General features: G+C 46.3%; 2 protein-coding genes across 2 annotated transcripts; one reads left to right on the top strand and one right to left on the bottom strand.

The window, feature by feature from the left end:
- Positions 1 to 2,387: 2,387 nt before the first annotated feature.
- Fam217b (family with sequence similarity 217 member B) lies at positions 2,388 to 8,776 on the bottom strand. The gene is made up of 5 exons (XM_058575462.1): positions 8,754 to 8,776; positions 8,089 to 8,400; positions 6,552 to 6,663; positions 6,351 to 6,436; positions 2,388 to 4,966 (listed from the first exon to the last, which is right to left on the bottom strand). Exons 1-5 carry the CDS (start codon positions 8,774 to 8,776, stop codon positions 3,847 to 3,849), a joined length of 1,653 nt encoding a protein of 550 aa, XP_058431445.1. The 3' UTR covers positions 2,388 to 3,846.
- Positions 8,382 to 12,548, top strand: Ppp1r3d (protein phosphatase 1 regulatory subunit 3D). The gene has a single exon (XM_046433375.2). The coding sequence runs from the start codon at positions 8,775 to 8,777 to the stop codon at positions 9,669 to 9,671; it is 897 nt and encodes a 298-aa protein (XP_046289331.1). The 5' UTR covers positions 8,382 to 8,774; the 3' UTR covers positions 9,672 to 12,548.
- The last annotated feature ends 3,985 nt before the right edge of the window (positions 12,549 to 16,533 follow it).

Here is a 16,533-nt window from a genome sequence, read left to right as displayed (position 1 = left end):
ATTATATTGCTGAGTATAGGAATATTTAAATTAGGTTTTATGAAACAGGGGTCTCTATGAATATTTTTATGAATTAGTGATTTTTGTGACTTTGCTGAGCATTATTTTACCCTAGATATGGTGTCTTTTAGGATCTGGGACCGTTCAGTGAATGAAAGAGAATCCTCCACAGCACTTAACTACATAGAATAAACCAGTTTCTCTTCTGAAGGCAGAGCAGAGCTAAGTAAAGCACCTGGTCTGTGACTGCAGTCATTCCTTCTCTCTCTCTTTCTCTCTCTGATTCCCGGACAAACCTCCTTACTTGACCAGAAGGCACTGACAGGACAGACAAATCCATGCCCATCCAAAAAGCTTTAGTCTCCCCCTCGTGGATGATGGTAAAATAGCAACAGCCCCAAACCATCTGCTGTTGTCTGTGCCAAGGAGGGTTATGGTGGGATTCATCCCACCACATGCCACTTTAATTTCACACTCACTAAATCTGCACCCTTCTCCCACACTCCTCGACATCTTTGGGTGATAAGGATACCAAGGTCTCGCCGCTTGAGAGGTGCTCCTCCCACGGACCCAGCAGCGGAAAGCTTGTCAGGTCACCGCTCGGTATGGGGATAGGATCGAATGGAAGTCCAGCTGAAGCACTTCTTGGAAATCACCAAGGAGAAAATAAAGACAAACTTAGAAACCAAACAGCATATAGAGCTAGACAAAACCACACCCCAAAAGCCCAGATAATATTTTTCTGCTGTTTAATTGATCTCAAGGAAGGAAAAAAAAATATGAGTTCACAAAAACTTACATGAATTTGGTTCTGTACAAAAACCAAACATACAATCATTATGATACCAATGAAACATGCTGAATATTTCCAGGCCATTTAAAATAGTGTCCTGAACATGTACATAAATAAGTGATAAATACTGCCTCTGTTACCTTCAAATGCTGGACCACCAAGAGCTTCATACTTTTATGTAACTACTTGAGTAAATGAGCAAAAAAGGAGAGTGGAAACAGACGGCATTTATACATGTAACGCAGCGATTCTGGTCTCTCTGGGATGTGGCCTAGATGGCTGAAGAACCACCATGCACCTCCTCCTTGTAGGTAGCAGCTATCTTCAGACCAATGACAGCATCTCCCCGACATTTGTCAGGCCACCAATTCTACTCGCTTCAAGTTGTTGACAAACCTTCAGCCCCTTTAGGCATTCAAAGATTTGGAAAATAGTCCAACTCTAAACAATCTGATGGGTTTTTGTGGCCCATTTTTGTGCTTTTCTACAACTTTTTCCACTGAGTGGAAGCTGGAAATATTTTTTCACACACTCATTCGGAGTGTTTTGACCTCAGATCATTTTAGTTGGTCTAAACGCAAGGTGTATGTAAACAACTCCTTGGAAATGAGAGGCACTTCTTGAAAACGCAAGGACTTCTGTCACCAGATTCAGGATTTGATGAACCGAGTGAGTTCACAGTTGAGCTTTCCAACACCATCGGCATGGAAGTGCCAAGATTCTTTTCTGCAGCAGTCAGTGCATCGAGATGGGTTGGATATGTGTATCAGAGATCATCAAACTAAAATTGTGCTTATGTGAGTACTGTAATAGACCTGACTTTAAGAAAAAATCTTAATACTCTTCATTAGGAGCTCCGATCTGATCCAATAACACTGGTTAAAATAACCAAAAAAGTAAACAAGGAAAACAAAAAAAGTAAACAAGGAAAGACAGTTTTTTGGCTTTCAAAACTGTCTGAATATATGACTATTCTCCAGAGGAAGCAACTGACTATCTCCCAGTTAAAAGAGCTGGGAAAGAATGCAGGAGGCATTGCTTCATCCTCAATCAACATGATCCTCAGCTCAGACACAGGGGAGGCAGGAAAGGAAAGAGCTTCACCTCACCCACTCTAGGTCTCTGAGAATACCCAGGAGAGCACACCTCAGGAAAGGCTGGGGCTTAGCACGAACGCTCAGTGCGTATAAGAAATACACATGTGTGTGATATTATACTACATATATTAATTGGTCCTGAAACTTTATATAAAGAGCTGAATAAAAATCTTGCAGAGAAAGAATGACAAGGGGTGCCAACCACACGTAGTGGACTGATCTGGGCTCACGGGGAGCAGGGCAGGCCAGGGCACAAGGGACACCACTCAGGAACCACAGAAAGGAGAATAAGGGCTGCTTTTCCAATGCAATGCATCTACTGAGGAGAAAGGTTAAGCGCATATTTGAGGACTACGGGAGCAATGTCTACTACGCGTACATCGTTGGGTTGCATAAACAGGCATAAGACTGTAGCATACAGCATGCTTTTTCCAGTGGGGTGGCGCACGAGGTGAAGAATCTGCAAAGACTTGCACGAAAAGTCAGGAAAAAAAGGCTATTATAAAATTTTCCTCTGTTGTTTCATATGATTAAAGTCACGTTTTAAAAAGATATCTTATTATTTAACCTCTGCACATTGTGTCTTGTCTTTGTGCTATTTGCAATAAGAGTTCGTAAACCACTATGTGTTCAAATATGACATGCCAAGTTTTTCATTTGCCCCAAAGGTGAAAAGACAGAAACACAGATGTAAAAACAAAACAACAACAACAACAACAACAAAAAAAAACCAAACACAGTAATTGTTTGAAGGGATAAAATCAACCACAGTCCAGTCATTAAAACACACTATCAAGAATCTGTCAACCAAAGGTCTTGAAGATACAAACATCAACAGAAAGTTCCCAGCACAACCATAGGAACAAGATGTCACTTAACTCCAGAGAAGGAAGATACTTGTAGAAGGGCCAGGAAACCAAGTCTAGATCTGGATGGTGAAAACACATCCAGCGACTTCATCTACACTCCTCCCTCCAGCACTTCCTGTGGCCTCCCCACCCCCACGCCCAGGCTAGATTGTAAAACCTTGCTCTTACAAACTGAAGCAGATCATTATTTTTGACTAAGGACAACAGAATCTAGGTCCCAAGTCAGTAATTTAGAAACTGCTACGCAGCACGTCCCATGAGTTTTCAGCTATTGCAGGCCCTTCCTTCCCAGCTTCTAAGAGGGGCTGTTCCTGGGGACTCCCTTCAGGGAAGCCTCCCACAGCAGAAACCCTTGGGCGCCACACAGTAGGTTCATGCCCCAGCAAACAATGAAAATCAAGCTTCAACCCCCTGGCTTTCCAACTGGAAAATCTGCAAATTACTTTTAATCTGTTTAGAAAACTCAGAAATGGGACTTCACCATGGCCTCTAAATTCAATGATTCCTTTAAAAAAAAATCCCATGTCAGAGAGAAGTACTGAAGTTCCAGATGCCGTTGTCTCTAGTGAGCGAGCAATTTAGTGACAAATGACTGCTCAAAATAGAAACCTGTGTACTCCCTGACCCAGAAGGAATGAGGCTTCTCTGGGAATAAAATGAATACAAATTCTGCTTGGAGCTTACGCAAAAGCAGGAGAGTGCCTTGTTCCAAATGCTAGGACTTCACATCATTTCAAACAGTCTGCCCTGTTTTACACGCTTACATGCAAGAAGAAATGGGGCACCAACCTATCAGTCCCACCCAGAAGTTTCCTTGACTCTTCCCAAGTACTGCCATGTGATCCCTTTATATGGCACATACTTTGGTTAATTTTTACCTAAAGGGTTCTCAATGCCTAAGACTGTCAATGCAAAGAAAGTGTCACTGCAAGACACAGACTACTGAAAATAACACTACTGGGGGGTGGGGTGGACTAAAGAGCCAATCAACCACTCAGCTGTCAGTCATAAAATGCTGTCCGTCAGTCATAAAGTGTAATTTTGGAAGAGCTCCAGTATTGAGGTCTATAGTCTTTGCAGATCATCATTATTTTAATTTGCATGTCTTTTGTTTTACTCCATTTGCTTTGAGTTTCTTCTCACTGGGCACAGTGGCATGGCCACAGTTATTTGTATTTCCCTTTTTCTTCAGGTGTGCATGTGCTGGTGTTCTGGAGCTCTTGCAGGGGTCTGCGGAGTCCAGAATCATGGCTGTCTGTCTGGGAATCCGGATGTTACCACTGGTTTCCATCTTGGGGCTGCTGTCACTGTAAGGCAAATCCCAGCGCTGCAGCTTGCTACTCTTATTTGATCTCTTTTTCTTTTCTTCCGTCCTTGTCTCAGGGGTTTGCTTCTGGGAACATAACCTAGTGCTACTCGGTACATCCGGGGACCTAGGGGAAGTCTCAAAGGTGTAATAGGAAGGGTGAACTTCTCCATGGTGCCAACCTTTCTTTTGTGAAGGGCCTGACTTTGAAGCCCCTTCGAGGTACGGTAGTGGCCTGGACAGGGCAGTAGCAATTAGCTTACTTCTCCCAGGGCTCTTCAGTGCCCCCAAGGTCCCAGGGGCAGCAGGAGGCCTTGCCTTGGCCGCCTTCGCCTTTTCACACTGCACAGTCTGGTCCTGCAGCCACTCGAGCTGGACGAGTCTGTCGATGTACTTCCCGAGGAGTCCCCCGGCCCGGGGCACATCCGTGGTTCTGCACTCTGCGTTCAGAAGCAGGGCCATATCCCGCAGGTCCCAGGAGTTGAAAGGGGACGGAAGGAAGTCAGGATAGTGGTACTCGGGCTTGGTGTGGCCCTGACCTGGGGGAAGGTCAAAGTCAATGGGATCGATTTCTTCAGCTCGAAGCTTGAGATCTGGAGGGGAGAGCGGAGAAGGAGGAATGGGAATTCTTTCTGAATCTGACAGGTCACTCGCACTGTCCTCCTCCACGTCTTCCTTCATAATTTTCATGGACTGGAAGTGAAGAAACAGTGTACTCTCCGAGGCCTCTCTGTACCTAGAGCCCAGGGTGCTGGCCTGGGGCTCGCCTCCGGCGGAGGCCCCCAGGAGGCTGCTTCTCAGCTGGGAGGAAACATGGGATCCTTGGGATTTACTCTGCCGTTTTCCTGAAGACTTCCTTGATTGTTGGGCTTTGCTCCAAGATGGGCCAGCATTTGTATTGCTGTGAAAAACAAAACTGCAATTCTTACCACATAAAGCCAAAAAATGTCTAATTGAGCTATGATTAGAGAAACCAAAAGAATCCTCTGGCTATACTTTTCAGCTATTGCTAGGCCTTAGAAAACCTAGAGCCTCCGGATCCTTGCAGAAATAGTAGCTTTACAGAAAATTCTCTGCATAGTGATCTGCTCAGGAAACATTAGGGACTGCCTGTGCCCAAGTACCGTGTGGATTCTGCTTGACACCAAATGCTAGCATTTAAGAAAACCAGTCACAATTCTCAAAGTGCTTGTTTCATAATTTTAGATCAACCATGTGTGCTTTAAACAACATTGGTCTGGAGAATACCTGCTATAGGACTCTCCATCTCGTCTGTTAATAGTCAATAGAGTTTAAAAATGTTCAGAAATAAAACCCACAGCTTTCTTTTGTAGACTTATTTTAGGTTAAAGGTAAATATAATGTAAAATGCACATTTTACACTGTTTAATCACTGGTAGTGATTCTAAGCCAATTCAACTCTGAATATGTTAAAGTACAGCATATAAAAACTATACTTTAAACTAAAAGCTCATTTGTTTGTTTCCATATAGGAAACATGCTCAGGAAAGATGCATTTAAAAGAATAGAAATAAAATTATATGATGCCATTATAATTCAATATGAATGAAAAATAGAGTTAGTGCTGTCTTGTGAATGGCAAGCAGAGGCAAACAAAGAATATTGTGTGTGTTACTAGTGTAGCACTGGATTCTTCCTGGGGTAATATGCTCCAAGGCAGAATCTCACATCAGAGTTGAAAATACCTGTACTTCAATTTATTCATCAAGAATAGAGCATTTAACCAAAGTAAGTACTTTTCTGTAACAGAAGATAGAAAACAGAAATGGGAGATAATTATACTTCCTGGAAAACTCAAGAGGTTCATTTGCCAGGGATTTCAACCATACCAAGAATGTGTTACCCTTCATTAATAAATATGGAGTATTTACATCACGGCCATCAGCTCAACATGCTCAACAAATATGAGTGATGGAGAAAGCAATGAAAGATTGCCACCATTCTGAATCCACAACCAGTACAGTGAAAACGTTGGTTTACAACCAGCTATCACCTGCACCTCCAGAAGATGGCTATTGATAGTGCCCTTTAATATAGAGGAAACCAATGGAGCAAAGTGATGGAGGGACTTGCTGACACCGCCCAGAACCTCCCCTGTGCAAGCTGACAAGTAACGCCACTCTGTCCACTCGTTTGTGTTAGGTGAAAAATATGAATGTGTATTTCTTATTCAGACCTATTTTTTCCAATGACACATATTCAATCTGGAGAACTGAGGCAACATGCCTTTTGCAAGATAAAGCAATTATATGAAAACTATTTACCTGCTTTTCTGATCACATTCATTCACCCTATTCCTTTTCTTGAGAAATTCACATGGCAGACCATCATCTAGGATTTGATGGACTGTCTGAAAAAGAGATATTCAGTAATAAATACTGTGAACACAGATATGTACACACATACATGAAAATACACAAAAAGGAGAAAAAAAAAACAGGACTGTCCCTTAAAGTTTACATCACCTTTTCTGCACTGCTCAAACTATTCTTGCTCAATCTGTTGGAAGATGATGACAGCTGGGGAGGTGACTTCTTTATTCCTCTTATGTTTGGAAAGAATTCACCACTACCGGAACTAGAAGCAACAGCAAACTGACAGTAAGTATTGATTGCAAATGGTCCTATCGCCAGTATTGGGTCATTTTTTCTCGTTTATTTTTTAGTATTTGCAAAGCACTGAAACAGCGAGGCTGTAACATATATTCTGAATTGTGAAAGATTAGAGGGGTATATAGTCATATGTTTCCAGTTTAGTCTTTTCAGCCCCCCCCCACACACACACAGTGGACAGTAGATACAAGACCACACTAGTATCAAGGCCATGACTGGATTCTTTCTCTACTTCTGTGTATGCACATGCATGAACACGCGCGCGCATGTGCAGACACACACACACACACACACAACCTCCTTGAAAATAATGCATTGTTGAGGAAATCTGTGATGCTAACTAAAGTCAAGTCTACTCCAAAGCTCCCAAATATACTCATTCGCTCATTCAACAAAAAATTTCAGGAGTGCCTAGAAATGGCCCACAACTCCTCTTCCCATGGAGCCTAAACTCTAGTGAGGCAACTCCCTGAGTTCTTCTGCCTTCCGTACGATGTCTTCCCTTCTGAAACTTCAGTCACTCAAACCAGGCCCTGGTTACTCCTCTTCTTTTGAGAGGCCAATGCGGTGGGCTCATCAGAAACTGAATAATTCTCCCCCATAACACCCCTGTCACTGTGAAGTGGAAAAGAGGGAAATGACAGATGTTGGGAACAGTTCAGAAAGAAACGTTCCTATACTTTTTAAAATCATTTTTCATTTTAAAAAACGTTATTGTACTTCTTTATCATGACCATGTGGGCCTTTTTAGTTGGTTCACATATGATGGTAACAGGAATCACATATGGGCTCTCGCAGTTAACTGACCACACCACACTCAGCAGGCTTGAACTCTGAGGTGTAGACAATGTTCTCTGCTTGACCCACACTGCTCTCCACAAAGTGCTCTTGCACCCTCTCCCTTTCACTCCACAGGACAAGCTTCACACCAAGAGCTGCCTATTTCCTGCCAGAAGTGCCTGGAAGAAAGGAACGCCTGCAGGGTCCTAAGCAAGCAAAAACAAACTCCCATCTTCCCGTGGTTCCGGCTTGCATAGAAAGGAAGCCAAAAGTCAGAGATTCAGGCGACAAAAATGCTCCCCAGGCATGGGACAGCTGCACAATTCATCACAGGGCTTTAACCCCCATCCCGGGTCTTCCTCTGGCGGTGATCCCAGGCAGGAGCGGTCCCCACCCCCACCCCAGGGAACCCGCTGGCCATTGGGCGGGCAAAGGATTGTGGGGACGTGTGAGCATGACGCTTCTCTACGCAGCGAGGCTCCCTCGGTCTGGCCGCGGGTACAGGCTGCAGGCACACGTCCAAAGAGCTGGCTGGTTGGACACTAAATCAGCCCCGGACCGGCTCCTGGCCAGGCTGGGTTCTGCCCTCCCTCGCCCCACCCCCACGAACCCCGAAATCCGAGGACCTGCAGCGTGCACCTTCCTCCTCCTGGGTTTGTGCAGACACCAATATGATCGATAGGCGCACAGCCTAGGCAGACGCGGACAGAAATTGATCAGACCTATTCCTCGGCCGCTGGGGGCACGTGACGAGGCCGCAGCACACTGGCTCCAGCGCCGCGCGGGGGACGGACTGCGGCGCGCTGCGGCAGGCGCGGGCGCGGGGCGCGGAGGCGCTGGGCCGGCGGGGCCCGCCCGCGGCGGCGTCACGAGGGGCGGGTCGGAGGCGCGCCGGGAAGTTGAGCCCGCTGGAGTTGCAGCCCTATAAGAAACCCACGGACGGGGAGGTGGGAGGCGCCTTCGGCGGCGCGCCCTTCCCGTAAGCCCAGCTGAGCGAGAGGAGGTGCGCCCTGCCCTCTCGGGGTGGCCCGAGCAGCTCCACCAGAGAAGCACTCGGCGCCCTGGAAAATACTTGGTGCTTCCCCCCCCCCGCCCCGCCGCTCCTTGGGAGAAGCGGAGGACCTAAGGTGAGGACTTGAGGGGAGGGCGTGGCGGGCTCAGGGTCCCCTGCAAGGTTGCAGATCCGGCGGACACCCAGTGGCTTCGGAACAGGACTGGGGACACGGAGGAAGCCGGCTAGGAGTGGTAAGATTGCCCCGCGGTTCTGACTCCCACCGCCGGACCGACGGCTGCGCCATGTCCAGAGGCCCAGGCTCTACCATCCTACCGCCAGCCTTGGGGTTCCGGAAGCCTGCTCCCCGGAGCCTCAGCTGCCTATCGGACCTGGACAGGGGCGCAGCCCCGGAGCCAAGGCCCTGTAGGCCTCCGGAGAGCCCGGGCCGCGCGCCGCTGGCCCCCGCCCCCATGGGCTGCGACCCCCAGCTGCGGCCCATCATCCTGAGGCGAGCGCGCTCACTGCCCAGCTCCCCAGAGCGCCGCCCGAAGGCCTCGGGTGCGCAGGGCGCTGCGTGTCGGCCAGGCTGCAGCCGGCAGCTCCGCGTGCGCTTCGCAGATGCTCTGGGCCTGGAGCTGGCCCAGGTCAAGGTGTTTAATGCGGGAGATGACCCGTCAGTGCCGCTGCACGTGCTGTCACGGCTAGCCATCAACTCGGACCTGTGCTGCAGCAGCCAGGACCTGGAGTTCACTCTGCGGTGCCTGGTGCCAGATTTCCCACCGCCTGTCGAGGCCGCTGACTTCGGCGAGCGTCTGCAGCGCCAGCTCGTGTGCCTGGAGCGGGTCACCTGCTCGGATCTGGGCATCAGTGGTACGGTGCGCGTGCGCAACGTGGCCTTCGAGAAGCAAGTGGCCGTGCGCTACACCTTCTCCAGCTGGCGCAGTGCGCATGAAGCGGTGGCGCGGTGGCGCGGGCCGGCAGGCTCTGAAGGCACTGAGGACGTCTTTGCCTTCGGTTTCCCGGTGCCACCCTTCCTGCTAGAGCTTGGATCGCGTGTGCACTTCGCCCTTCGCTACCGAGTGGCCGGTGCTGAGTACTGGGACAACAACGACAGCCGAGACTACAGCCTCACATGTCGCAACCACGCTCTGCACATGCCACGTGGGGAGTGTGAAGAGAGCTGGATCCACTTCATCTGAGCAGCGGTCAGGGTACCTGGAGCTCTGAGATGCTGGTCTGCAGGTCTTTCCTGACTGGGTGGCCACTTCTTGGTGGGTTCACCTACCCTTCCGCACCCCCAAGTTCTGAACTCATTTCCTTTTCAAGGTCTCTTGACAGTGGCCCTTCCTGCCTTCTACATGAAATTTCCTTGTCTAATGAGTAGCCTCACGTAGCCAGCAGGCCAACTCGGTTGTGGAGTGTGTTGGGGGAGGGTCCTGGGAGGGTAGGTGCATGGGAGTGTGTGCCTCTCTGGAGAGGACCCATGCAAGGTTTTGGGGATAGACCCACCTGCTGCTAGGAAGGCCTTTTGCATGTGTCTGGAATGTGTCCCTGAACTAGCTGATATTTGTTATTGTGATGTTGGGACCTTAGGCCCATAGCTGATACCTTCTCAGGAATATTCTGAATTTAATAAGCTTAAAGTCCTGTTGTGTGTTTGTGCCCGTTGTAAACAAAATGTGCAGTGTGACCTGCATTATGGTCCCTGGAGGCATTCCTGCCCTGGGACAAGGAAAATCTGAGACCTCATTTGCTTGCCAATGCCTGTAGCCGTCTAGCAGTGGCAACTATTAATAGGCAGAAACCTCTGCCTTACCAGCCATCACTGGGCTTCGTGGCAGTGTCTCCCCCGAACCAACAGCTGAGGAGAAAGTCGAGGCTGCCACCGGCAACAGCCTTTCCTCTGCCCCCCCCCCTCCTCTCCCATCCTGCTCTTTTCTTGTTCTTGTTTGGTAATTGTGTGTCTGCACATTATCTCTTGGGCCCTCCTGTTTGGGTTTGAAACTACCTAAACATATCAAGAAATCTTGCCTTAAGTTATTTCAATTTTCAGGTGACTGTAGAATTTCAAGCAACATGCCCTTTGTAATTACTTTTTTGACAATGAAGGTGACTATAATTTCCTTTTAAGCATCAGAAAATTCCAGGATTTGTCTTTTCCAAGTCCAGTTACCAAGTGGAACTAGAAGGTGTTTTCAGCATTAGCTAGAGCCCTTGAGGAAAAATAATTCACAAATTTTATACTTCTGAGTTATTTTAAATTGTACTTATGTGAGGTTTTTATCAGCTACCTGCAACTTTATTCTTTGTGCCTTCAGATAGGAGAAATTTTTAACATTTTCTGGACTTGTTTCCCAGTTTTTAAATGTTAAATGCTTTAAAAAAAAAAAAAACACCTCCAACTAAGTAGTCAAGCCCACTGCTCCAGAGTTATCTGCTACTCCCGTGGAGAGGCTGAGGAGTTCTTTTGGTGCTGAGTGGTGGTCTTTCAGACAGCAGGTGCTAGAATTGATGCATGAAAACCCAGCTGAGATGGACAGAACCTCCAATATGGGACCCATGTGATACAGCTGAAGCCAGTGTGGTTGATTTTGTGATGGCTGTCACCAGGAGTAATGCTTAAATTTTTGAATACCTGTTGACACTTGTCTAAATCAGTATTGAAAAGATGCATTTTACCTTTTAACTAGTTTGTTTTTGATAATTGCAACCTTTGTGTTTTTAAAGTGCCAAGAACAATGACCTTCTTTGGTAACTTTTGATCTAAGAACACCAAATCTTGATTTAAAATCTTGTGATTAAATTGCACACTCTTTGCCTGTTAGGGCTGTGAACTACATTGGCATGCAAGACAGGGAAGCCCTGGTGCATCTCCTGCTGCTTAACAAACCATCCAATTAGGTCAGCAAGTGTGGGAGGGCCTTGGCTGCTCTGCCTATGGGCCCCAGCCCAGAGTGCAAGACAATTGTCCCTACTATTCAGGTACAAGTGAGAGCTGCCAAATGGGTTGTCTAAAGGCATGTAAAGTATCTTTCATCTATGTGAAAGTCACTTGACAGAAGGATTCTGGTCATAAAATAGTTATATCATCAAAATTAAGAGAACCTTAGGTGCCTTTTAAAAAAGTAACATTTTGAAACTTTAAAGCTTCAATAGACAGCTCAAGAGTTTTCAGACCCTAGTCAAAGCTATATTGCTTAGATGTTAAAAGCTTGTAGTGGATCGTGCAATTGCTGGGTTGTCTCCCCAAACGTATTATAATGTAATGCAATGAAAATGATTTTACTGAAGTATTAAAGTATTATGTGCAAAAATGTCTGTGTGCACTATTTAAGTGGAATTTTTTGTGGTCTAATCACAGAAAACAAAGGTTTAGAAACTTCATTGTTTAAATCATTTCATGCATAAGTTTTATCCTTTTCACAGCACTGATAAATGTAGGGTCTTAGTTTAAAAAAAAAAAATATGTTGCAACTCACCTTCAGCAACAGAGTTGTATATGCTTTTGAAAAACTGAAAGTTTATGCCAGGTTAACATTACATATGAAGAAAGCTCTAAGGAACCTGGGGAGTGCTAATTATTCTACTTACAGCACTTACCCCTGTGCATGGAATTGTACCTGTCTGCCCTTCCACCAGTGTGTGATCCTGTTAAATACAAAGCCTTGCCCTTGTTGGAAATGAAACATTTATTTTGTCCTTTTTTTAACTGTTTAGGCAAAATAATGGGTGCTTTATTTGATTTCAGTTAATTCTGCAAAATATGCTACCTGGTTGATAATATATATGCCCATTCTGTTAGCTGAGGTGACCAAAGTTCAAAGAGGTTTAAGTAATTCACCTAACATCCCACAGCTGGTAAGTAGTCAATTCAGCCTTCAAACTTACAACAAGCTCCTTGTTCTTTTGGCCATTGTGATATGGCATCCAGAATGTTTCCAATAAGTGCTTGTTAAATTTAATTAAAAGGGGCTGTGGAGGTAGCTCAGCAGTTGGTTATTTACCTAGCATACACAGGCCCTGGGTTCAACCTTCTGCAGTGCAGGGAAAAAATGCTGTTATAATTTGGATATGAGGTGCCACCTGAAAGCTGTGTTAATGCAGGAAGTGGAACAACTAGATTATGAGAAATGTAATCTCATCAGTTGATTGATCCATTTGCTGGATTAATAACTCAGAAGAACTGGTAACTAGGCAGGTGGGACATGCCTGGAAGAGGTGGGTCACTGGAGGGGGCCCTTGGGATTATGTCTCCTCCCCCTGGTTCCTCCCACTCCCCTCCTGGCCGCCACAGGAGCAGCTTTCCTTTGTCCTGCCTTTCTGCCCTGGTGTTCTGCCTCCACTCAGGCCCAAAGTGATGGAGTCTGCCCACCATGAAGTGAACCTTGGAAAAGGTGAGTAAAAATAAACTTTTCTAAATTGAACTTAGGTATTTTGGTCACAGCAAGGAAAAGCTAACACGGAAGCCAAATTTTGATAAGGTTTTCCTTCAAACACCATAATCTAAAACATTTAAAAAAATACAAATAAGATTTTTCTTCCACATTGTACTTTATTGATATTTACTAAAAAGGGAAGATGAAAATCACTACTCTTCATTTTTAGTGTATTAGTAAAATTCCTGTGCATTCACTACTCCATCATGAAGGATGTTAAATCTATTAGGGGAAAATTAGATGTGAAGATTATTATGAAATTCTGTCAGGTCAGGAGGTTGAGGCACTCCGAGTTTACATTATGCATAATATGTATATGTTATTAACACTAAATTGTGTAAAGAATTCAAAAACATGAGAACTTTGATTTTATAAAACACCTCCAAATCCCTCTAGATTACCTATGTATTTTGTACACTGAATTTACAGGTTAAGATCTCAAAATTAGGTTCAACGTAGCATTTACAAAATTGTCAGGCAGTTTGTAATTATACCTAAAAAATATTTAAAATGCTTGGTGGGCATGGTGGTTCATTCCTGTAATCCCAGCCACTTGGGAGACTTGAGGCAGGAGGATCACAACCTCGAGGCCCTAAGCAGTTTGCACCCTTCTTCAAAATTCAAGAACAAAAACTAAAAGGGCCTGTGGATGTAACTTAGTGCTAAAGTATGCCCCTGGGTTTAATCCCCAGTATCAACAAAAAAGGCTACAAAATATTTAAAATGCTTTATAATTTATATTATCCTATATGATTTGATCTGCTTTGGTCCTCAGTTTTTATTCCCTTGCGTTTACTTTTTCAAGTGCTTTCCACTGTATGTTTAAATCTTAATTTTATACATAGGGGGACGGGGTGTGTGTGTGTTTGTGTTTACGTATATAAATGTTATCTGTGTGTGTTGGAGGGGTGCTGGTTATCCAACACAGGACATCCTGCAGGCTGAGCGTGTGCACTCTGAGCTGCACTCCAGCCGCCTAATACAATATGTTAAAACAAGTGTTGCCTTCCAGATAGATTGCTACTGAAATACCTTGTTAAGTTCTGCCCTGGCGCACGTGCCACTCGGCCACGGCATTCCCACGCGGACGGTTACCCAGCACAGACAGCTGCCTACAGGCTGGGGCTGCAGCACTTGCTGGTAGGAGGGAAGCAGGGAGCGTGCACGCAGGTCCCGGGGCAGGATGAGTTGGAGGCGGGGATCCGTACCCAGTGCCTGGCCACCGGCCTCGCAGCAGCCAGCCTGGCTGGGCGCGGGCTGTGTGTTCCCAGGCAAAGCTGGGGCGGCCCAGAGCCCAGCAGACGCCAGCGGCGCCCTGGGCGGGGCTGACGCGAGCGCTTAGCGCCCTCAGGCGGCCCCGTCCCACGCCAGGCAGGGCTTGGGCGGCCGGTCAGCTGCGCTGCGCCCCCTGCTGGTCCCTCCGGCCGACGCACACCATTGGCGGAGCAGAGGAAGCCTCCCCGGCCTCTAGCCTCAGGGCCGGCCTGGGAGACCCCAGAGGCGAGAGTGGAGGGGCGGGGCTCGGCCGGCCTGCACGGATTGGCTGAGCTGCTAACCGCCGGTGCCAATTGGAGGGGCTCCTCCCGCCTTTCGTCAACCGCCTGACGAGCCTGGCGGTTTTTGAGGGGTGAAGACTCGACGCCCGGCGGTGGCGGTAGCGACGGCTCCAGGACAGGACGCAGAGTCCTGCTCGGCCAGCAAAGTGAGCAGGTGCCGGGGTGGGCCTCCTTGACGGCAGGGCGGGGGCGGAGAGTCCTGCTTCGGGCCGGCGGTCCCCACGGTTGAGGCCAGCGGTCCCCACGGTTGAGGCCAGCTGCTGTGGTAACGGCTGTGGGCGCTTGCGTGCAGTGGGTGCCTAGGCCGGGCAGAGGGCCGCAGCACGGCCGGTGTCGGAATCCACCTCCAGGCCACGTGTGTGCCCTGCAGTAGCCGGGGTGGACACTGTCGTCGTGGTGGGGAAGGTGTGCCTCATCGCCGCCCTCTCGCGGTGGCCCCGCTCCTGGGTCCCAAGCGCCTTGTTGCGCTGCGCATGCGCGCCGCCTTGGCCTCGGGCCGGCTGGCACAGCCCCTGTGCGCATGACCCTGTTCTTGAAAGAAGCTGTGCTTGATTTCCCAGGTTGTTCTGTGCCCCCAGTCCTTCCTGTTGTTTATTGGAGTGGTAGAATATATATGCTCTGATTCTGTTTGCTTCTAGAGTTAGATTTCCCTTTTATTTGCAGATGTTCCACTTCTTTGATAGAGTACCTGGTAAAGCTACCGGCAGGACTGCAGTCTTTACTCATTGATCCTTGGGGGGGAATGTTAAACTGGGTTATTAGTTTCTTTTTCTTAAAAAATTATCTACCAATATAAAAATTATTTTTCCTTTTTCTTTCATTGATCTCCTTCTGAAAAAATTGCTAGAAATTAAAACCACCTTATTAATGTGCCTCTTGGCCATAATTCTTCGGTGCTGTTAGAAAGATGTATGTAAATATAAACATCCCATGCATTTCACTGTATCATAATCGAGACCTTTTCTACTTATTTTATGTTCTGTTGACAGTAATGATCTAAGGATTAAAACAAATGCAAATATATTCAGAACGTAAACAAATTTGAGTTATTCTAAAGATTGACCACCAAATTTTAGATTTTTTAATAACTGAATCTTACTATTTTTTTTGTAACGATAAACTTACCATTCTAATTGTTGTTGGCCGGCTAACTGCTGTCAACAAAAATGCACTAGGAAATAATTTAAAATTAAAAGGGAGGCTTAAAAAAAGAGTTTGCAAACCAGGAAGAGGCAACTTTGGGTACAAAAGGAATATGCCCCCAAAGGAATAGGCTGGCTTATATAGAGGAACCACAAATGAGGGGGGTGCAAGCATGGTTAGCATTCCTAGCATTTCTATTCCTGATTGGTTGATGTTTATATATGACTGTAGGTCATAGTTCATTGGTCAGGTCTTTGGAGATTGGGGAGGCTTTAATCTGGGCAGTTGGAACAGGAACAGACCCTGGACTTCAAAGTTTAGCTTGTGATACTTACAGAAACACAGAGTAGAATCAGTGAATGGCTGTCAGGCTTTATACTGAATTTTAGGTCCAGTTAGCAACTTGGGACCTTTGGAGATTCAACTTTTCCAAAGTTCACACTGCCATTGTAAAGAGTCCATATTATGTTCATGAAGTTCTTCTAGGTCTGCAAATCTGCAAATCGGGCATTAAATATGAATTGCATAGTGCTACAAAATGTTTTGGTTACCATGTGCAACTGTTACAAACTATTGTTCACTAATTTGCTGATATTTCCAGAGCCACAATTAGAATACAAGAAAATGGCCATTTGGCACCACTAGGAAATAATTCATTATGCAAGAATCTATTAGTCTTACTCTGCCAGAGGAAGGATTTGACAATTAATGTCTTTTTTTTTCTTACCTAAGCACTTGAGTTGCACAAATGCTACCTTTGTTCTGAAGCAGAGACTAAAATGTCATAGCTATCCCAACCTGCAACCTTCCTTATGTTCAGCTGTAGGTTTCCATTCCCTCTTGCACTTCTTGAATTGTTTTTATTATAGAAGATTTATAATACTTAAAGAAAGCAGTGCATTTAATTGCACTTTTCTTTCAAAGGC

This window comes from Marmota monax, unplaced genomic scaffold, assembly GCF_021218885.2.
Source record: "Marmota monax isolate L192 unplaced genomic scaffold, Marmota_monax_Labrador192_F-V1.1 WCK01_AAM20220418_F8-fsc00014, whole genome shotgun sequence".
Taxonomy (NCBI): domain Eukaryota; kingdom Metazoa; phylum Chordata; class Mammalia; order Rodentia; family Sciuridae; genus Marmota; species Marmota monax.
Note: the sequence above shows the minus strand (reverse complement) of the source record. Positions and strands in the feature narration are given on the sequence as shown.